Here is a 24,493-nt window from a genome sequence, read left to right on the forward strand (position 1 = left end):
AAATAATAAATGTGTCCAACTACATGAAAGAAATAGGGTTTCTTACCGAGTTTAGGTCCAGGCTGGTCTGCACCCACTCCTTGGCATCGTTATATTCTTCCATCAGTCCCATAATGTAAAGTGTGTCCAGTGAGTCGATGATGGAGGCTCCTTTGAGGCCGCCTGAAAAACAAACAAGAGAACTGATTTAGTGCCCGTTTAAAAAGAGTCGCTTGGCTCAAGAGACATGTTTTAACTCCTTATAAAACTCTTTATTTTACAACCATAACATCACACGTGCAATCATATATAGGCAAATGTGGTTTCTAGAAGTTGTGTAAAACAACCTCTGATGTTCTTTGTAAATGCTTTAAAGGTCCCATGACATGCTTTTCCGGTTATTACCCGTCCCCTTGTGTGTTATGTAGCTTTTTATGTAGACGGTCTGCAAGTCACAAACCCTCAAAGTACACCCTGTGCTCCGCACACACAGTCTTATCTTTTCTCAGCCGCGGTGCTGCGCAGAGCTCCGTACACACACACTCTGAGCTCAGGCTGAGTGTGTGTCTGTGCTCAGGCTGAGTTCTGCTGTGTCTCGCTGTCTCGCAGACCCCACGCAGCACCCAGGAAACGACACCAGTAACCCAGCTCACACTGTCCGCTCCTCGCGCCTCAAAGGGCGGAGCAGCGAGCCCCGCAACGTCCCGCCAACACGGCACCCAGACCCCACGCAGCATTCTCATCTGTTTGTCAATACTGGTGTCATTTTCTGGTTGCCAATGCCATTGTAACACATAATCACTGATGTTCCGCTGTAACGGTGGTGGACTCATCAGAACAGAGTGGGCGAGCTGACCAATCAGAGCACAGTGGGCTCATAGGGAGGGGGGATCAGGAGCTCCAACAAGGCATTTAGGACAGAGAGTGAATACACATACTATACAGAGATGCTGTATGAGGAAACAATGTGATTTTGGAAAATTGAACAATGTAAATCTATTCTAGTAGACCTCAACAATGGAATTATGATCAGTAGAAATGGCCATGACATGGGACCTTTAAATCACAGTATAACATTCGTGTAAATATATTATGATGATTAGTTGTTGGCATATGTCTTAAAGTTGTTGACAGATTCAGTAAATACCACTATTTAATGCTGTTTTATAATAATAGCGTTTTACCATTTATTACGGTAGGCAGGGTATATGCAGGAATCCTGAAGTCAAATGTAAGACCTTTTAAGACCTTTTTTAAGACCCTTTCCATACATTTTAAGACCTCATCGTCACTTCGAGTTTTAACCGGTTACATTGGCGACACACTTTACCTCACATTTACTATATTCAGTATTGATTGTCCTTCCTCCTTATCTTCCAACCATTTGGACGCAGACTTGCATTTCCCCATAACGATGTTGTTTAACAACCGGCGTAAACGGGCCTTCGCGCGCTATCAAGCAGTGAGCGTGCGATGTCCTGTTCAGATGACGTCAAATCCAACGGGATGCCATAAATAAACTACACAGAATCACACTGCACACCTACGCAATGAATACATTCAGGCAAACTGTAGAATACAATCTCTTTGGACAATTTATATACTTATTGAAAACAAGCTACAAAATGTAATACATTGGAAAATGCCGTTTAATACTTTTTAATAGCCTTAATTTTCGCTAAATTGATTTAGCAACTTTTAATACTTTTTAAGACCCCGCGGACACCCTGGGTAGGTGTTTACAACATACTGCTAAAAGCTAAATGTTAGAGGTCAAATGTATATTTTCTCCCACTATTTTGGGGTGTGTAAAGCGAAAAAAGTAAAACATTTGGGAAGACACAAAGACAATCTCTTGTTAAACTGCAACGGAAAGTTTAATCTGTGTTACCAGCTGTTTTTTCCCACTGGTGTCGTTCCCAACAACTTTTATCTCATTCCACATTCACTACATAAATGTAAAATGTCTTTAAGCTGTTTAGCGAAAGCTGCAAACTCATAAAGTTCAAAGAGCATGTTGTCTTTTACTGAATTTGTTTTGACAGAGCTTCACAGTGATGCTAAGCTACAACATTTCAAACAAACCCACCCAGACGGTGTCTCTTTTGTAGAGACTTTCCAAAATGCTAAGAACAGATTTGTGTTGTCAAATATGTCAAATGAAGGTGAGTACAATAAAAAGCTGACATTTCATTAGTTACTTGACTGTCACAGAAGTTATTTGAAGGTAGATAAGTGCTCAGATTTAACCCCAAAGCTTTAATGTTCTCATTAGCAACAGTATCTTGACAGCATCTGAGATAAAAAGTCAAACATGAAAGTCTCTCATGAGTAGATCTTCAGTAATTGCTGCCGTGATGTAGAATGAGAATACTCAGCTGTGTGGCCCAGATGAAAAGCATCTTCACTAATAGATGAAAAGCGTCAGCTACAAAGCATCAGTCACTGTACTGTATGATGAAAGTCGAGTCATTTAGGAATCAACCACCAGAGGGGAGAAAAATAACTGGTACACAAAGATAATAGCTAGTGTTTAGCAGCTGCTCCTGGATTACACACTAGTGTATGTGCTGAGTACATGTTGCACTCTGTGTAAAATATTGTGTGTGCAGTTATGTGCATTCTTAATAAATCTCCTTTATATGCCTTTCTTATTTTTAGAAACTAAATGAGAAATGCTAAGTGGTGTTTATTCCATGCTGGTGGCCTGATGAGACTTTGCATGGCCTTTTTTCATTCTGATATGACCAAACATTATGCAAATGCAGCTCAACCTATTAGAGAAAGCTCGGCACAAAGGAAAAAACATTATCCTTAATGAAATATAGTAAAAATAGATGAAAGGCAAATTGTAGTTTGGAAGTTTAATAACAAGAAACTGTGACTAGATGATACTTTGAATGCTTCGGGGCTCATGTCGAAGATGACTAGAAAAAAAACCGTGTGGAAGTTGACCTGGTTAAATGAGAGGTGATGTCAAATATTGAATTCATTCCCGTGAATAACACTGTTTACAGTAGATGGCTGGATTGATCTGATGCAACCACACAGCAAGCTGGCACATCAAAGTCTGCAGTTATATCACAAGTTATTGAAGATTGCCAAACATGCAAAACGCTAACCATAGCTTTGGGCCACAAAACTCCACTTGCTTTGGTGTACAACATTATTTAAAGGGGTCATATTTTGGTCATTTTTAGGTTCATAATTATATTCTGTGCCTTTTCTGTGACGTGTTTACCTGCTGTCACTACAGTATGTTACAGAAGAAGACAAATAACTCAAATGGCCTTCACAGAACATTTACAAGCGCACAAACATATATATAACACACTACAGGAAAGGAAAACCCCCAAAAACATTATAGGGCATCTTAAAGGCTGTACCTTTTTTCTTTTATTATTCAGTTACTGAAGTTTGGTCTATAAAATGTCAGAGAAAACTGAAAAAAGGCAACCTTAATCCCCCAAAGCCCAATGTGACATCATTACCCTGTTTGTTTCTGAACAAAATGCCCAAATGCCATAGATATAGGGCTGCTCAATTAATCGTATTTTAAATCGCAATTACGATTTTGGCTTGCAACGATTATGAAAACAACATAATCGAAATAAAACGATTTTCTTTTTAATTTTTTTCAAAAGATATTTTATTTATTGGTTTTTCAGTTGAATTATACTTAAAGTTCAGGGTAATCAACTGTTAGAAATATACTGTTCATTTTTTCAATAAATGTATGTTTTCAAAGTAAATGGATAATCGTTTTTAATAATCGTGATATCAATTATTGACCCAAATAATCGAGATTATGATTTTTGCCATAATCGAGCAGCCCTAGTAGATATAGAATTTTGCCTTTTTGCTGAATCAATGCCTCAAATTATTATTTGTTCTTTGATGCTGCTTTCATGTCGTGAAACAGATAAACATAACATAATAAACTGTTTCTAAAATTAACCCCACTCATTTTACCCCTTAAATAGTTTTCAGTATCCACTCTACAAGCCATGCAGTTCATATAGTATGTGTAGCTACCGGTACATTATTAACTGTATGGCCAAAGCTCTCATCACTGCTGACCTTTAGCCTAATCTCCACAGCTTCATGGATTATCTGATGAGGTTAGCACGGATTCCAAAAGCCATGTGGGGCAGGGATCAATGACTTGGCTTGACTGGGTTATGGGTGCCATATGCGTTGGGCCATAAATCCCAGACTATATTTAGTCTCAGAGGCAGAGAGAAACAGTGTAAAGCTTTCTGCACCGTCCAACACATTCGTTAAGTCATATTACATTACTAGCAAGTCATTTCTTCTCATTAACTTTTCCTGATTCTGTTACAGTATCCCATACCAAGCTTGTTATTCCTGACAAGGTTTCCGTGCCATGGCTTTGACTTTTTCAGATTGAATTTACCACACACCCCCTCCCTTTGAAATCTCATCTGCTGTACTTTGACTTCTGGCAGTTCACCTCATATTGTCAGCGAGAGGGCAGTGCTAGCCTGAAGCAGGACACATGTAGTCTGCATAACTGTAGAGGACCATCTGCTCAGTGTGAGCTGTGCACTGTACTGTACGCACAGAAAGACCCCCTGCTTCTGCTACTGGTACAGAGCAAGAACATCAAGCATATCTCTCGATGTAACTCAAACTTTGACTGTATTATATTATAATGGATTTTTATTTTTTGCTTACGTAGCAGCCCCATCTCATTTCGATTACAAATAGTGACTGTGACAACTGAGAGAAAGAGAGTATTCAGATATCTCATGCACTTGCACTTATCCAACCTCAGGGTAGCTCTTTGTGGCTGCGGGCGAAGCAGCCAAGTGTGGAAAATTCCTATTGAAAACAGCACCAAAAGCTAAGATGATTGATTCGCTCTGAGGATAGATGGAGCGGATCAATCCATCATGGTGTTCTTCTTCAGCCTCCGTGGTCTAAGACCCTATTTATCTCTGAAGCCATTTGCAACAAATGAAAATAGCCCAGAGGGATCCTCTTGACACGGCGGAAATAGGTGTATTCTAATGTGTATTTATAAAGATTGATAAACATGCACACACTGACATGCTTTATGGATTTCATATGCATTCTAATATGTTCTGTAACGGCGTCATATTTAATGCTTAGTAGGGCTGGAAAATTCTTAAATTACAGCCCTGGGTTTGTATGCCTGCGCCAACCTGTCAAGATGTGGTTTAATCCATGTCTGTCCAAATGATTGTGTCCATAAGATCAGTTGATCCTTAAGTCCAAGTGGACGTACAACACATTTGAAGATATTCCCTTAAGGTATTAGATAACACGTTCACGAAAATGGGACAGATGGTCTCCCTAAAAACATAACATCAACAAACACTATGATGTTTTCTAGTAATACATACATTTTGATAATTATTTACATACTTGGGATGAATCAGACAATGTTTTAACGATAGGAGAGAATGGAAATAATTGATGCATCACATTGAGGGTAGTCTTGGGATGGCACTTATTTACTTGGCTCAGAGCCTATCAAAGCTACCTACAAAAAGTAAAGATAGTATCAAAATATTCTTAATGAAATACTTTCCACAGAACAAGGCTACATTTCCAACTGGGCAAAGCAGGCCAAAGCCCTGAGGGCCCCAGACCCCACATTCACTGCATGTAAATTGCTTTTGGTCATTTGATTATATGGAAATGTGTAAGAGAATTCACACCATTGAAGTACAATATCAACTCAGGCAGGTTTCGGGTCAGAACTGGAGTTCAGAGAAAGGCAGGAAGTACAGAAACCAGTAATTAACCAACATTAACATATTACCATAAGCCCTGTCAAACATTAGCTTAGAACATTCATTTGATTTAATTATATTCTCACAGCTCAAAGTGTGAGCGTCATGCATGTCCTCTGAGCATCCATATTAGAAAGTATAAATTAAGTGTGCACAGGAATGAGTATAATGTGTGTGCGTGTGCGTGTGCGTGTGCGTGTGTGTGTGTGTGTGTGTGTGTGTGTGTGTGTGTAGTCAAGCAGAACACATGGAAAGCCATTAGTGAGACATTGGCTGCTGGATGTTCATTTATCATGGCTATCACAGACCAGTCATCGTCGGTCGGGGGGTTACATTAGACGGCCAGAGTCCGCATGATCAATCACTCACTGCAGCAAGTCTGTGTGTTGTGATATTACAGGCCTGGCTTTCTCCTCCTCTCTTCTTTCTAAACGTACACACATACATCACACTCTGATAAACCACTCTTTTATTTCATCCCTCGGGGGATGCTTCAGAGGCAACATATCTGCTCTAATTTCATTTAACCAGCATAAACTGTGCGATGTGCATGCTAAATATACGCTGATCTCCCTGAAAGGCCATCCCATATTTGTTTTAAATTCCATTGACTAAGTGCATTAAAGATGCAATAAAGCTAACTAGATAAGAATAATAAGATTTCAGAGATGGAGTGTTTTGATAAACCCTCGGGAAAACAAGAATTAAATCAGAGCTATACATTTCTCCTTTTAGCTTGTGACTCATTGCACAAACAGCCAAAGGAATAAAATATTAGCCATGGGGTCAATAAGTCCCCCTGTTAACGTCATCAAAGTAAATATAATCCATGCAGACGCTGTGATGCACATTAATTACACGGCCCTGTTACTAGTGGTTGCAAGTATCCAATTATCAATCGCAGGGGCAATGAGCATCTTGTTAGCGCTAATGCTACCTGGCACCAGAGAGACAGGGTTAGCGAGACGGTGCGTCTGCGTGATGTCAACGATATCTAGCTGTTGCTATTCGAGGCACGCGGAGAGCTGCAAAGAAAAAGTGCACTAAGGAGATGACTCTGTAGGAGAGTGGAGTTTTGATGGAGAGCGTCAAGGGAGCACTGCTGGGGGAGAAGAAAGGGAGTTTGGAGAGTGAGTGGGTTTAAAAGGGGTTAGTGGGCAGCAGAGTAAAGAAAAAAGGTAGGAGAAACAGGGGAGAGAAATGTCATGTCCGTCAATCAAGATGGACAATTCTGGAAACGCTTGAATGCCAACCGTGGGCCTTAAGTCTCCGTGAGGAGCAGATGTCAGATACATCAGGAATAATCAATAATAGGTGAGGAGGGAGGATCAGCTGGAACACATGCATATTTAAACAGTGGTTTCTTCTGACCAGAACCACAATCTTTCCCTACTGTGAACCTAGCACATGTTCTTGTAATCATGACGACCTTTAACAAAGTAGATCTTTTTACCTAAACCATGATCTTTCCCCTTAAACCTTATCATGCCAAGTTTGTGCGCAACCTAATGACATTTTAACTTTTTAAACAGGGACTTGTTTTATGTAATGCAGACGTTTGGTAAAGCTGCCAATCCGACAGATACATAGAGCCAATGGGAAAAGTACTTTTGGCTTAAAACAGTGAAGATATATTTTGTTCGATGACAGACTGTTTATGGTCTGACTTCCAGTCAATGAAAGTGGTTTAACCCCAGCTGGCATTACTTGTTAGATTATAAAATATGGCAACACATTTCCAAGCCATGATGTCTTTCCCTGTTATCCATTGAAGAGCATTACATAACTTACATAACCAGGTGTTTTGAAAGGAAATTCAAAACACCTGGAATTCCTGATGTGAAAAATTGGCTTACAGATTTTTATTTTATTGATAATATTATATAAATTATAGCTGGGGCTGCTGATTTTGTTATTTGGAAGTAAATAAAGATACCTGGCTATCCAAAACTTGGCTAAATAGTGTTGAAAAGTTAAAGTTTTGAGAATATACTATCAGTTCAATTACTACATTTGAAACATGGAACAAGGTTATTTACAGAAGTACATATTCTCCATGACACATCTTTGATTAAAAGAGTAAATAATAGTTCCTTTACCCACATTACACGGTGCATGTTTACAAGCGAGATGCCACCAACGTAATGACGGTTTGTTTACTTGGGCTTCATCCCGGATTTGATAAATACATCTACAGCTGCTTGTGTTTATAGGCGTCTCAACAACAACGTATTTCTGACTGCTTGGCCCAAACACTATGGCAACCGTCCAAAGAAACTGCAGCAGAAACTGACAGTGCCACTATCGGAGGGAACTTGCACTAAGACCTTCTTCTGCAGCTGCAAATATAGGATCCTCACTTCCAGATCCTATCCTATCCCTGCTACAAGATGTAAGAGGTGGAATCTAATCCCACTGATTATCAATGTAAAGACTGCTCTACCAGTTACTCCGCAGAACAAGGGGGCATACATGGGGGCTCATTATACATCTTCAATTGAACCCTCGATTTCACTCAAGACTGCACAATTTACGCTGGACAAATTGCAAGTATCTCACATCCTCCAATCAACCTTTGGGGATATCTAATCACAAGTAATACTGCAGTTCGAGAGAGAGAGAGAGAGAGAGAGAGAGAGAGAGAGATGAGAGAGAGAGAGAGAGAGAGAGAGAGAGAGAGAGAAAGAGAGAGAGAGAGAGAGAGAGAGAGAGAGAGAGAGAGAGAGAGAGAGAGAGAGAGAGAGAGAGAGAGAGAGAGAGAGAGAGAGAGAGAGAGGAAAGCGAGCAGCTGACAGAGATGTTTGGAAAGCTCTATTTACTGAGAAGCATTGCTTAAATCATAGGGCTAAGGAAGGCTGACCCGCCTTTAAGAAATATGCATACTATGTTTTATGTGAGACAATGATGTAGCACCACTGTCCAGATGGGACCAGGGGAAGATGAAGAGGGGAGGTGGAACGTGGTAGAAAACACTGACTGTAACCTATTAAAAGATACTCTTTTTAGGTCGGTCAGTGAGAACATTATATATGTAAAAATGAAAGATCGGATTCAAAATTACAGAAACATCGTTTTTTCTTAGCTTTTATATATAAATCCATCAAACATGTCGTCCCAAAGTGTGATCTGTTTTAGTTTAATCATAGTTTTGTACGTTTTCTGGAGCTATTTATAATCTTATATGATACCTGTATTACTGAAATTCGCTGTTTATCTATTTTACATTCATATACTTTGTCTGTAGCGCTTTATATAATGCTGACTTTTGTTTGAAAAATAACAATAAATCCAACAATTTGTCTTCAGAGTCAGTATTAGTGAGTCAGGATATCGAAGTGTAATCCTTCCTCGTTGTGTGGATTCATCTGTATGACTGTCTTGCTGCCATGGCTACCGGTTTTGTGCGTATTACTCCCACTGCTTCACTCCCTACCTCTCAGTAAAGCACCACATGGACAGCATTAGAGGCAACCAGTTCTGATAGCACCCCGTCTCACCCCATCCCTCCCTCTGTCTCTCCATTCTCACCATTATCGTAATCACACAGCCAAACTGCTCTGCTAAAAGACTTGCATCTAATGGGGCTTTGTGCCTTCCAACGCGATAGCACTAGCTTTGCAAGACAAAGGAAGGGACAGAGAATTGACAGATCAAGGCACATTAGAACCGGAGTCTAAATGAATTTAGTCCATTATGAAGCCCTCAGAGGACGAGGCGGCGGAGACAGAGGCTTCGGATAAAATCACGGCGAGCAAGATCCTTTAGTTTAGAGCCAATCAGTGTTTATTCTATGTTAGTTGCAGCAGACAGCTTGATTACTACTTTTCAAAGGGAGGCAGGATCAATTTCTCATTGACTTCTGAGGTACTGTAATTTATTTTGAAGCTTTAAGGAGGGCTAACATTGGGAAATCTATGGAGTTTGTTTGCAGCTTTTGGTCTATTCTTCCTTGTCATGCACACCCTTTCTTGTGAAATTAACGTGAAATGTGTTCGTTTGGACAGAAAATACTTTAACATTGGCAAGCATATAGGAAATGTGTGTGGAGAAGAGCATAAGTAGAGCCTTTGAACTCAAATTAGACTCAACAATGTTTAAGATTTTCTCTGTTTTTGGTTTAACGTGAAAGTGAATCTATGGCTGTAAAGGTGGCAGATTGTACAAGTATTATTTGAAGGTTTAAGGAACAGGCCACCACACACGTTGAATATTTTAAAACTAAGGCTATAGGTTTAACTCTGAGATGACTGGCTTTCACAAGGAAGGGATGTCAATAAACGATCAAAGACTAAATAGCCAATCAACACACGTTAATCTAATCACAAACAAATGCAAAATGCACACTGTCCAGCCATGATTAGTGATGCTCCAGACGTTGAGCGGTACTCACGTCAATCTAATTGCAGCAATCTAATTTGCCACTCTGGGAGAGCGTGGCGTGTCAGCCCTGTCTGATATGACAGCCCCTCAGATGAGATTACACACCGCACACAGTGTTATCGAACCCCACGCCTCGCACTCTCCCAAAATGCCTCTCATGCATTGATCAACCTACATGCAGTGCAGTAAGTGAGGGGGAATCATACATGTGTTGCTCTGTCAACACACACAATCTTATTGGAAAGGACAGCTAAAGCTAGAGGCTATGATCAGGCGTTTGATAAAGACACTCAGCCACAGCCCTGCAGCAGCAACCAGTCGTAAAGTCATCATAAACCCAGAATTAAATCAATTTAAAAGAATATTCCCAGTAACAAAATCAAGAACGAATACATACATTTTTCAGTCCCAGGCCTCAGGTGTAACCTTGAAAGAAATCCACTTTGCAAGCTTAATCTCTGATTTTTTTCTATAGATAAAACAAGGTTGTGCATCGCATCATGTCCACCAGATCTCATCTGAATGGAGCTTTCGAGCTCACTAGTTGCAAGCGGAAAAAAATTGCAGCCCAACCAATTTAGGAAAGCTGTAATAACCTGTTGAAAGAGAGCACACGTCTGCTGGGGAAATTAAACTGGCCATCTAAACAGAGCAGCCGCTTCGCATCATTTGTGCAGCCCTGCAGGCATTTAAAGGTAGAGGAAGGGTTAGGAGCATGTGTGTGTGTGTGTGTGCGTGCGTGTGTGTGTGTGTGTATATACATTTATTCCATGTCTGGAGGACAGTGCAACTTTAACAGGTTTCTAACAGGCAGTATAGAAATAACCCGGAGCTCCTGGCATATGTGGTTAACTGAAACGGTGGGCTTATTAAAAAAGAAGATTTTAATTAAGAAATAGACCGTGAACCATTCCAATTTCTCCATCAACCTGTAGAAAGCCCATTTAGGGGCCACTTATGTGTACACTGGAAGTAACTGCTGCTTGCTGACCTGCAATTTCACACTCAATTACAGCGTGAATGCAACTTTCTAACAATATTTCCTAGAGGAACGCGAGTTAGGAAACTTGAAACACTTGTCCACATTACTTATCATCAATTCCTATTTCACTGCTTCGCACAATCTTCTGTTTATTTCAGTGTCAACATCCTCCTTTCCAGGATGCCGAAGGCTGTTAGCAGCATTCACAACCGCCCCCCCCCCCCCCCCCCACCACATCTGAAGTGTGGCCCAGACTGTCAAGCTCAGTGGGAAAGTTCCTCCAACCCTCACAGCAGGAAACACCAACAGAAGGCATTCATTTCATGCACATTTACTTATTCATTCTGCGATTGCTCGTCTCCCTTCCCCTACCCACCAGTTGAGAATCACCACAGAGGCCTTACCTGGCAATGATTTGCTCTGGATGAGACGGGAGGAAAATAGTTTCCGCGGACACAGATTGAACGCAGGATGATACGGAGGAAGCGGGAATCTGTGTGCATATGTGAATGAGAGACACAACAGGCTACAGAGGTCAACATTCGCTACTGTTAAATCTGCGCTACCCTCAGAAAGTCAGTACTGATGCCTCAAGGTACGTCGCTCACCACAGGAACAAAAACATTTTAGCTCTGTGGGTTTCCAGTGTGTGAAGGAGCGAGACCACAGCTAGTCTGAGCGCTGCAGGAATCCAGACGGAGGATGTGCTGAAATGTTAGCACATCGGTCTGTTCTCAAGGAACATAAAAGGAAATATCGCTACGAGTGAATGATAAATGGGCATGGAGACAAAAACTAAATGTTCCTTTCCACCCGGCAGACAGGGGTCTGAGGGGAATTTAAACAGGGGGTTTTCATTGAGAAGACTGGACTGATGAGTCACGTTGAACAGTCTCAAAGATGATGGATGAAAAGATGGAGGGGGTGTTACAGCCCTTTGACGGGGAGCTATTGCGAGACTCCTCAGCTTAGTGAAATATCCAGACTGAGAGAAGAGACAGCAACGGGGCAAAGCTAAAAAAAAAAAAGTACTGTGTATTAATAGTTTCTAAATTAAGTGAATGAAGCTAAATCTGTTCCCTTATACTGCCACCAGCTTAAGAGCTTGGCAGGAAAGGCTTGTGATTAAAACTGCCAAACATGGATTTACTACACACCAAACGGCATGTCTCGTCATCATCAGAGAGTCTCCGGCGGTACGTCACTGCAGACTGATCAGTGATCACAGGTTACATAAGCACAGGATCCCAAACGATACAAAACCACAAGATTAAACAACATGGAGAGGTTTGAGGCTTTATCTAGATGAAGAGTGACCCTCAACCTTGGCATCCAACGAACGATTGAATCGTTACAGCGGAACAGAGTACAGTCCCTCGTAATCCTGCTGCTTCGTCATACATTTTGCAAACAGACTTTCATCATTTTGGATTAAATCCCACCACATGATGATGTGCTCAGGCCGACTGGGGTGAAACTTCATCTAATCCGAGACAGGAAGAAACGATATTTGTTGATGATGATAATGAAAGATGGCGTCCCTTTTACGTCCGGTCATCCTCTGTATTGCTTTTACTTTCTTCCACAGGTCATGATAGTTTGTATCGAGGGGGCGTCAACAATTAACATATCTGGTAGTATTTTCTTTATCCGAAGAACTGGACAGAAGGCGTCGTATACGAGGGAAAAGTGTGATTTTATTAGGTTATATAAATAAAACTGACTTGACTATGCAATAAATTACATGATAAGCCCCGGGAGCAGATGCCAGATAATGCGAGTAGTATGAATAAATTCCATGCACTCTCCATCCTTGTTATCTAAACAGTTTCTGTCTCTGAGCTTTTTATTTCTCACATTTTTGCATTCCACATTTGCAATTTGTCATTATGAAGCCCCCTCTCATCCAGAGCCCCCCCAAGGATCTCAGATCAAGCCCCCGCTTTTATAACCCTGTCACCAGCGCAGCCTGCTAGCCTTTGGTACATGTGAAACGCTGGGCGTGCTGTGATCTCCAGGCAGCGAGGACCGTCATGGACACGCAGCGGGACGAAACCTGCTCTGACATCAGCACAGTGCATCATCAGAGGCTCGCTGTCAGGCTCTTCATCTGCCTGCACTTTAAATGTTCCAGCACGAACCACAGTTAGGGTGAAATATTCTTTACTCTCTCCTGATCTGTAGATATCACTGAGTCCTTTGTGAACTTAAACAGGAGGAGAAGAAAGTGGTCTATGGGTTCTTGAGTTTGTGTCATTGTTTTCAATCCCTTTATCTAAAGATATGACTCGGATCAGGGGAGCACAGGTTGACCCCCCTGCAGTCAGCATGTCGTTGTGTCCCTGGGCAAGACACTTCACCCCAAATTGCTCCTGTGGGGATTGTCCACAGTATTGAGTATGTAAGTCGCTTTGGATAAAAGCGTCTAACAAGTGACATGTAATGTAATGTAATGTAATGACTCTAGATCCGTATCCATGATTCAGACATTATTTGTACTTCACTGCATAGTATTTCAAATGTGTTTTCTTTTGCCATATACTGTACTGTATTGAGATTGTATGTTGCATATGGTCATCATCCACCATCACAACCCAAACGTGAAAGCTTGTCCTCTTTTCTATAATGCACGACAAACACTTGTGCGTGGCCTACAGTGGAATAAGTGGTAACATTAGTACGCTAGGATAACTAGCTCCTCTTTTGAAGTGGAAAAGGGAAAGGATGATTTGCCCGTCCAAATGTTGAATGTTGTAAAGGGACATAATAGGCGCTTTCACACCGGAGTACTTTTCCCAGGAATAGTTCAGATAGTTCCGGGGATTTTGCGTTCACACCAAAAGGATCTGGAACTAGAACTGCAAACCTTTTCACCCCTTTTTAGTCCCTGCTAGAGAGCAGGGACTTTCCTGGGGAGGAAAGGAAGGTTCCAATTTCTGATTGGCTGGGCGAATTGCAAACCACGGCCCAAAAAACTCTGAAAAGTTTTTTTTTAAGCTGCCATTTAATTGCTCGCATTAGCATTATTAGCATTAGCCCAGCGCACCAACGGAGAGAGACTAACTTATGGCAACACAAAAGAAAACATGGGAGCGGTGGAGTGATGAGGAGGTGTCGGCGCTTCTGGCGATTTACTCAGAAGCGCCGACTCCGGGGACTTCCGGCCGGGGACTTCGGGTGGCAGTATACGCCGTGAAGTTGTTTGCAGCCTGCCAGTAAACCCAAAGCAGAAGAAGAAGAAGAAGAAGAAGAAGAAGTGACGTCAGCGGCTCCCTCAGGGACTTATTTCGGTGTGAACGCGATTTACTAGATAGTTCCAGGAAATAAAAGTTGCGGGGACTATTCCTGGGAAAAGTACTTGGTGTGAAAGCGCCTAATGGTTCAATCTTGGGAAAATGGAACAAGATACCTTTGATCAGTTTTGGTCTACACATTATAAGTCTCAGCTGTGCACCAAGCCTTCCTAGAGGGCCAGAGCTCAGTAGCTAATCCAACTAATAATAAGCTCTTGAATAAAAAACAATGAATATTATCTGTTGCATTATTATAGTTTACAAAGTAAGTGATGAGACATGTATGAGGTCTGAGTTTCACGCAAATGAGATGCAGTGGATTTATGGGTGTTTGCTTGTGATTACTTGTACTCCTTCAATATCTGACAACTTCATTGCACAGCAGATTGCAAAGAGCAAACTCACCTTGTACCATTTAAAAAACAGGATAATGTACACATTGCTTTTCTGTGCACTAGACCCTGACTTATACATATTGTCAGGCCACTATTATCAGATGATACTAGTTTATCAAAGCTATATTGTTATAGGCATGGAGGTTGGCAGAGCAGTAAACAACAGCATATTTTAACATCTTAACTCTGACGTGTTTAAATCACATGTTTGTTGATTGTTATTATTCTTAGGTGACATTGTCAGTATTCATTTAAGTTATAGCATCAGTTGAGACAACTGTGCCCATCCCCGCATATCTTAGTTAAACATTAGTATCTATAAATCATTACCCATCCCCCCCTGCTGCTGTATATTAACACGATGATACAAATGTTTCCATCATACAATTATAATTATATACGACGTGTCCGTCAGCAGTTTCAGTTTGAGGCCTTATTGGTTCCACAACTAATAGGCACAGGAAGGAGGGTCTGATGCTGATTTGTCACCTGGCTCTGGTTGCTATGGAGACAGATGATATCCACCGCATCATAATGGAGCCCATGGGATATTGAAATGGATGGAGTAGAAATGGAAAGTGTGTGGATGGTGACAACCCTTCCACTCTGGATGTGAATCCAACGTGACAGGAGGTGATGGGCAACATTTGCGTAGCCATTCATTTAAGTGTAATGACAGGGGGGGGGGGGGTTGCCACTCCCCTCCCCCTCCCCTCTTTCTCTCTGACCTTCATAGTGCACCTCTTTCAAGACCAAGCACAATAACTGTTTGGAGGTAATTGCGAAAGGAGAGAAAAACATGTCTGCTCTGCGTACTATGAGAGAGTGGGCAATTGTTGGTGGAAGAGGTTGCCAGTTGAATGCTTTTAATAAAAATGTGCCTTTGATTACAAGAAAATAAGGATTTTGCAACTAAGAAAAAGAGTTCAAGGTCCTGACAGCATAATGAATGTGTTTGTATGCATGCATGTGTGTGTGTGTGAAGTCCCTTATGAGTCCCTTCTAAGCATCACTGTCAAAGCAGATGTGCTGCCTCAGCGCATATCTTCAGAAGCTCTCACTGCTTTGTTTGCTCTTCAATATTATAATAATGAAGTACGTACGACAAAGACAATTGGTTGGAATCCCCTCATCACTTTCAGGGGCTCCCAAAGGATCCAGAGGACCCCTGATAGCTCTATAAAGTATTTGACTTCACCTTTCACTTGGCCCTCCAGCCAGAGACGACTAAATAATGAATACCTGAGGCTTCATCATTCGGGCCATCGATCCAGCATCTCCTCCCTCCTCCTCCTCCTCCTCCTCTGCTCTCCATCATGTAAGAGCACCTGGCAGCGCTCTCCATCATCTAAAGAGCCCTCGGGATTTTCTAATAAACGCCACTGGTTTTAAACGGTCCCCGGGCATGCATTGAGAGCAAAGGTGATGGGTTCAGCCTGTGTCGCTGGCAGAAGCTCATTTAGCATTCCAGGACAACTCTCTACAAAAGAAAAAACGGTGACCTTATGCGCTTTAATTGCACCTCTTGGGATGAGGAGGGAAAAGACTAAATGAGGGCAGAGCATTAGGACGAAAACAAATGGAAAAATAAAGAATGATGTAATCCGAAGATTAAAGCAGGAAAAAATAGAAAGCCCATTTTTCTCATGCGTGGAAAGAGGTCTTTCATTTGTTGTTGAGTGGCAGAGAGCTGGATAGCAAGTGTGCATACAGTAGCAGCATGTGGCCAATCCCCTTAGCAGCAATAGGACATCTATCGTTGATGAAAAATCTCTGGAGTGAGGGAGGGGCAGCTGTGACACCGAATGTATTGCTCTTCTTTTTCTTTCAGCACGATCACACGTCTTGTCCCCAGCATCTGTTGGACTGGGGTTTTGGCTTGGCATTTAATGTGCCGTGTTCTTCAGCTACTGACCCACATATGAAGGCACGAGGGTAATGACGTCGCTCACAGAACATCTCTTTAATCTTCCATTTAAGCACTAGGTCTGCTCGGGTTTCACTTCAGAGCAAGGGGAGGAAGTGATAAAGCACATGAGAGCCCTAATAAGAATGTCAAATTAGTTATTCACGTCAATAGAGAAAAGGAAAGTCATTTTAAACAGGATATTATGGGTTCTTGATGCGTTAGAGTTAGGGCTGTGCAATTAATCGTATTTTAATCGCAATTACGATTTTGGCCTGCCACAATTACGAAAACAACACAATCGGAAAAAACAATTATTTTGCTTTGCTAGGTTGTGACAGTGCACTGCAACATATTTGATCTAATTCATTTTGGTCTCATTTATTTGTATTTATCATATTTATATATGTTTAGTAGCTTGTGGAAGTGCGCTCCAAAATATTTGTTGATCTTGTTTATTGGTATTTATTATTTTGATATTTATTTAAATGTATCATTTATTTTTGTATTGGTTTTTCAGTTGAATTATACGTTCAGGGTAATCAACAGTTAAAAAGACACTGTTCAAATTATTATTTGTTTTTGTTTTAAAGTTCAATAAATGTCAAAAGTCAATGAATAATCGTATTTAATAATCGTGATATCAATTATTGACCCAAATAATCGTGATTATGATTTTTTTCCATAATCGCACAGCCCTAGTTAGAGCGATGAGTTTTTAACTCTTTTATTAACAAACACAATGCTACAAAGCATTTGATCAACGAAGGGCAATGAATACCCTAATGCTTTGATTCACATGTACCGTTTGTAAAAATCAACAGCTCCAAAAGTTAGGACCAGCTGTCTTCTCTGATTTGCAGTCTTTTTAAAGGAATTGTTCAGCTTTTTGAATGTTTTCACGAGAGAGCAAACACTGAGGCAACTCTCTTATACGTCTAATAAATATATAGGAAAGCTAAAGTTAGCGACTAGACTCAGAATGGTTAGTGGAAAATCAGCTCTGTCAACACTGACACAATCTGCACTTTACAACGCTCTGTCTGTACACATGTGCCTTGACCTGTTGCTATCTGTCTGCTTTGTGAATATGTATTTTTGTTATGTTTTTATGTTGTTGTGTTTTTATCACAATCTATGTTGAATGTTGTTTTACTGATTGTATTTACCTGTCATTGAAGTGACGTTTTTTTCTTTTAAGATGACTATCAACATCTGTCCAGGGACTGCAGATGAAAAATAGCCTGTTGGCTAACTCTGGCGCACTTACAGAAATGTTAATCAATGTCCCTGTCAAATAAATAAATAAATAAATAAAAAAAATAGGGGACAACTATAGCTCTGTCCAAAAACACCAAAAACATCCGAACAGCACCTGTAAATATAAGTCTCATCTTTTTAATAATGAATCTTATTGGTTCATAAAAGTAGTCTCCGTTAAGTCTTAGAAATAGAGTATATACTCTCGTTTCTCAAAATGCTTGATTACTTTTTTAGATAACAAAGTAGACAATGTTTTAAAAGCCAGCATAATGTAATTAGTGAAACAAATGATGAAGGGGTTAAACACCCTTTAACAAGGGATTGCATGTCTGCACAGTGCTTTAAAATGAGGGCAATCATATATCCTGATTTTAATATGTGGTCCCAAATGTACTAAAGCAATGGGATTACAGGCAAATATCTAAAGGATTATGAAATGTATTACGAGTTGTAAAACGTAATGGTAGGTCTGGAGAAAACAACACTCATTTCTACTTATTTTTTAATTCTGAAATGACTTTTTCATATATTTTTCCTTTGACCAAAACAGTCGATCTTTATCTCAGAGTCTGTGACAGTTTGAGTAAAGGTGTGTGATTTTGGTGCCACTAATTCTAAAAGCATCATGTCCAACCCTTTACTTTACGAAAGGTTTAGCACAGGACTCCAAAACAACCCTCCCGGATCTTTGTTGTAGCCAAAAGGGAATAGAAAATACAGAGATCCTCGATGGGACTTGAGGGACCCATTCTCTAGCTTTTTCCCAGAGTGCTAACAAAAGGAACAGAAGAATCACGCATCCCGGAGACGGTCCAAGAGCCACAGAACATCCTCCCTTACAATACAGCTCTCATCGCTGACAGTGCTCCGGTGATAAAGGAAAAGAAAAGAAAACAATCCATCCAACTTGATTTGCTTCCAGTTACATGGTGGTGAGTGGTGAGCTTTGGAAAGGGTGCACAAACATGCAGCAAAACAAAAAGTCCTACACACTTCTTAAGTTCAGCCACTTTAAAAATGTGCTTTAGTTGTAGAGAAGGTATGTCATCAAGCTCACCCACACATGCAATTGTCTCAATGGTGTGAAAATTATACATTAAAAAAGATATTGAAACAGCCCAAAAATGACAAAAATCATTTTCATTCTGTTGGTGTCAAAATATATGGTTATTATTATCCTCCTAAGGATAACGCATCATCATTTAAATTCAAGGCTGTGGGCTCCTTTTGGCCTTGCTCTGAGATAAGCTGGAAATATAGAACTATCCCGACTGACACTTTTAGTTAATGCTCTCCACCATGAAAGTAGGTCATGAGAGGTCTGGGAGCCAAACATTGAAAATAATTCACTCTACTGAGGCCTTTGGCTTGCAAGTCTTGCACAAATGTCCCAGAATTACTTCACATCATTCTCCAATACAAGATCATATCGACACATGGGAGATAAGGTCCTGTGTCCACATAGCGTCGTTTTTCGGTCAGAAAAGCGCTGGGGAGAACCTCCTCCGAGCGTTTCATAAACCCTGAACTAGGATATCTTGACAATGTATCGGGGCAGTTGTATGACAGACTAGCATAGCCCCTTCGCTTTGTATTAACTTGCTGTGCTTCTATCCATGTGTTTGACATTATTTTTCACCATAAGCATCAGAATCCGGCTCGCCACTGCTCAAAACTCACCGGCACGAATATTTATTATTCGCCCGGCCAATCTGTTTGCGAACAAATTGTCTATTCGGTCTTTGTTATGAGAGTTTCTGTCTACATATAAACATCAGAGAAGTCAGACATGGCCAAAACAAGCAACTCCTTCATGTTCTACAGTGATGTCACCAGTGTTTTTCTGGAGGGTTAGGATATGTTCTAATATATTCATCGTAATGTTGCATTTGTAATCAAGTAGCTGTTTACCAACTAGTTTGCCAAACATCATCTTTAAAGCTAATGATATTTCAATGTTACATGCACAACTTTTTTCCACTTTCCCCCAAGCAGCCCATCAGTACAGCAGGTTTAACAAATGTCAACTTAAACCTTCCCCAGCTTCATTTTGACTCCTTAAATTCAATAGCGGTACACAAGGCATCTGGCAGATCATCCTATTGACCTTCTTCAGTGATTTATGCCAGTCACGATGGGAACTGCTGATAATATCAGACCCGAATATTACAGCTAATCCTTAAAGTTATTCTTACATGCAAACAGGAAATACTGAACCATGAAAAGACAATATCCAACAGGGACACTGTTTATTATACAGATGAATACTGCATGAACCCATAAACAAACAGTTACAAATAATTCTCTATGTATTTTTCAAAAGAAGATCAACTTTTCGAACAGAGAGGTCATTAAATTATACAATAAAATAGTTTTACTCTCTAAAATAAGAATGTTACTCCAAAACAAATAGCATTAAACCTCTTTCACATCATGCCGTACACGTATTGATTTAAAGCATTACGCGTATGTATTTTCATCATATTTTACCAAATCTAATGACGATTCCTGGAGCTGTCACACCGCACTCGAATGTGACCTTTGGTGTCCTTAATTTCGTAATGCTCCAGGAAATTTAATATTTTTAATAATTACCCTGAGATGAAGTAATCTAATGAAATCAAAGGGCAACAGGAACATGGTGGAGCTACCAGATGGCCCTTGACATTTAATCAATCAGCAACCCAATACTAATCTGTGAAACATATATTAAGGTTTTCCAGTGAAGTATTTAAATGTTAAAATATTTTTAACATAATGCTTACCAATCTTAAAGTACGAGGAAAAAAGAACATGAGTGCGCACATTTATCAATCCATGATTCTTTTTGCCTTTCTGTTTGAAAACTCCCACACAATCTTACAAAGAGGCAGATTTACTGAAAGTGCTGTACTGTTTTCTCTTTGTAATTGCCCTGAGCTAAAAAAAAAAACTTTTAATGAGCACTAAAGACATAACGTTTTTCAAATGACAAAAGAGAAATGAGAGAGGAAGTCCATTAGAACAACTTTGGTTACAAGGAAAGAATAAAGACAGAAGGAGCTGCTTTCAGCATGGAGGGTCATGACAAAGGAAAGAAGAAAGAGTTTGGTGTAAATATTGAAAAAGAACGGGGGACTGAGAGAAGATTTTAGGGAAGTGAAGGAGTGTTTGGAAACGTCGCTCTCTGCCTTTCTGTGTTTCATGTCGTGCTTCTCTGAGTGTACAGCAGAAGGGATGTTCTGGTGACTCGCAGCATACTGACAAGATCCTGAAGCAAATGCTAACTGAAGATCCGATCTCACCGCATTTCTGTTTACTCTGGGGATTAAATTAAAGAACACAGCATCCAATTTCATCCCTGGCTTCCCGCACCAACCATCCCAATGTGACATTTACACGTAGCAGGATGCCCTTTCTCTCTCCTTGACTCAAAGATGATACACAGTGTAGCAAACAAGCATGGTTGAGGGAGGAAAATGATGCTAGCTTTAGACAGAATGGAAAAAGATTTGCTTACGGGACTAACCCTGACGTTTTCCCCTTCCCCCACACTTGGAGACTGGACTATTACTCTTCTGCCAGAGACAAACCTGCTTATTCCGTCCCTGCTTTCCGTTGCATTATCGCTGAATCTGCATTGAAGGTACACTGCTTAGCTGCTCTGCACAGATAAAGATGGCAATTAGCTGCCAGAAGTTGAGGATTGCACAATCCATTATGAGGAAACCTCTGGCCCCAGCAGCAGAGTTACTTCAAAATTGTGGCTTCATCTGTTGTGGAAGAATACGACTGTTTCTGTTTTAAACTCATTCATCGCACACATGCATGCACACACAAAATATCTTCAAAATCTCTTTCTGGGGCTGTTAAAATGTGAGGTATCCTTTTTATCTTAGTGATTATCTTAGAGATTTATAATACTCCATCAAGCAACATTTGTTATATGTCATTGGGTCAAATGATTTCCTCTTATGTGAACGTACCACTGACCCCAGTGAGGATCAATGCACCAGCTTGTATCTTTCTGTACATTTCAGCTGCCTTAACCAAATCTTTAAATTGTTGGGCCACATGGTTAAGTCACTTTAACTCTCATACACATTGCCTCATATATAGAAAAGGTATGAGTGCACAAGTGTGTGTTGATATACGTAACAATAAAAAACATTGGTATCGGCTTCACCAATCGGCTAAATTGTTATTTTAATAATCAGTATCGACCCAGAATTTCACAACCGGTGTGTCCCTAGCCTAGAGCCATAAAACAAGTTGAAGAAATGCTCCATAATCTTCGCCTTTTCTGAACCACACATCACTGAAAGCCTTCCAAACATAAAAAAAGTTAATTAGATTATGTGGAGATGGTTGTGCCACCCTCAAATCGCTCGAAATTGTAATCAATTGCTGCGCTAAAAGTTCAAACTATTTCAACTTTGACCTTTTTTACCGCTGACATTTCGATGTGCAACCAATCAGATGACAGCTGAATGAAGCACCGCAAGCTAGCAGGGGAGGTAACCGTGGTAATGAAACTTAATTAGCTGTTTTCACTGCAAGACTCTGCGCCTTACATCGCTGTAAGGAAAAAGCTAATTGTGTATCATGTTAATGCAGCCATACTGAAGCATGATACGGCCTGACCGCGTACAATACAGCCATAAAGTGTGGCATTGATGATATCTAATGGGTCTAATCCGACATGGAGCGATGAATAAACACCAACTGCAGAGGTAGCTGCGTCAGGACCCTCTACATCTTCTGTAAATCCAGCTTTAATGGAGCGAACCAGATAAAACTCGAGCTGGGGACAGGCACCGATGTCAGATATTACTTTGTTTATATAGAATCTGTAAGAAATATATAGTGATTGTTTGCTAATGTGCTTGCCTTTGTAATTGAATAAGCTGATACTGAGGCTGATCGATGTGAGTCTGTGTAGAGTTTACTTTCTGCCCTCCAGCAGTCTGATACTGCAGCTTTAAAACAAACAAATCATAATCTACTGACTCTCTATCAACGTCTCTCTTGTTCCTCAAGTTTTAGTATTAACAACAGTTCAGTCCATTAGTTTACAATGTGCGTGCTGTTATTACTTTCTAATGATGTGTTACGAGTAGCGCAAGTAGAAGAAGCCTAGATAACTTACCTAAAGGAACAAGAGAAGTTTCTACTTTACAGCATATTAACATGACCTTCAACAAAGCACGTTTTCTGGAACCGAACGTCAGCTTAAATAAAGAGATAAAAGTCAACAAAAAGTATTCAAAAGAAAACCAGCGAGTGGGAATTTGGCTATTTTTGGCATTTGTTATTCATTTTGTTCTTAAATTATTTAGTTTTATGCATTTATGAATACTGCAGGCAATGAATAGTGTTTGTTACTAAAAGCACTGGATAATGATATGTTGATTCAAATGCAATACTGTAAGAAAAAGTGTTTGGTTGATTCTTCTGAAACACATTTGACAATAATGGTTGACTTAACTGTGGGAAAGATGATTTTTATTAAAACAAGGTTATGAGGTCTAGTTTATGTTAACACAAACCATCTCCCACTATGGTTAACATGTGTTTCATACTTTATTTCTTCTTTCTATGGGAACTCTTGGGCCTCATATTTAATGAATGCTTCAAAGACACTTCGACACTCCTCTTATTCCTTTAACAGCCTACTTTAAAACATCATTCACCTATATTAGCATATGAACTAGGTTTTTATCACCTTATTCTTTGCACATCTACCTGAATCAGTGATGTGTTAAAGGTCCCATGTCATGCTTTTCCGGTTATTACCCGTCCCCTTGTGTGTTGTGTAGCTTTTTCTGCATGTAAACGGTCTGCAGAGTCACAAACCCTCAAAGTACACCCTGTAGCGAGTAAAACTCTAACACAGAAAAGACCCGTCTATGCTGCCCCAGAACGCCTCGTTGGAGATTTCTCTTTTTCCATTTTTTTCTTCCTGGTCATAGTGACGTAACGCCAACCAAATGGACCAATCCGCGGAGCTCCGCACACACACACACACACTCAGCCTTATCTTTTCTCAGCCATGGCTCCGTGGCCTGGCTGTGAGTGTGTGTGTGTGTGCTCAGGCTGAGTTCCGCTGTGTCTCGCTGTCTCGCAGACCCCACGCAGCAACCAGGAAACGACACCAGTAATCCAGCTCACACTGTCCGCTCCGCGAGCCTCAAAGGGCGCAGCAGGGAGCCCTGCAACGTCCCGCCAACACGGCACCCAGACCCCAAGCAGCATTCTCATCTGTTTGTCATTACTGGTGTCATTTTCTGGTTGCTAACAAACGCCATTGTAACACATAATCACTGATGTTCCGCTGTAACGGTGGTGGACTCATCAGAACATAGTGGGCGAGGTGACCAATGAGAGCACAGTGGGCTCATAGGGAGGGGGGGGCAGGAGCTCCAACAAGGCGTGTAGGACAGAGAGTGAATACACATACTATACAGACATGCTGTATGAGAAAACCAATGTGATTTTGGAACATTGAACAATCTATTCTAGTAGACCTCAAC

The 24,493-nt window shown here is 40.6% G+C and overlaps 1 protein-coding gene across 2 annotated transcripts in view; it reads right to left on the reverse strand.

Annotated features, from left to right (window-relative positions):
- LOC117500575 (mannosyl-oligosaccharide 1,2-alpha-mannosidase IA) overlaps window positions 1-24,493 on the reverse strand; it is a 192,694-nt gene that overhangs the window by 86,292 nt on the left and 81,909 nt on the right. For both annotated transcript variants that reach the window (XM_034153477.1, XM_034153478.1), the window contains exon 3: window positions 47-162. In XM_034153477.1, coding sequence (XP_034009368.1) covers window positions 47-162 — 116 coding nt within the window. The remainder of the gene's footprint in view (window positions 1-46; window positions 163-24,493) is intronic.

Source organism: Trematomus bernacchii, unplaced genomic scaffold (genome assembly GCF_902827165.1).
Source record: "Trematomus bernacchii unplaced genomic scaffold, fTreBer1.1, whole genome shotgun sequence".
NCBI lineage: Eukaryota > Metazoa > Chordata > Actinopteri > Perciformes > Nototheniidae > Trematomus > Trematomus bernacchii.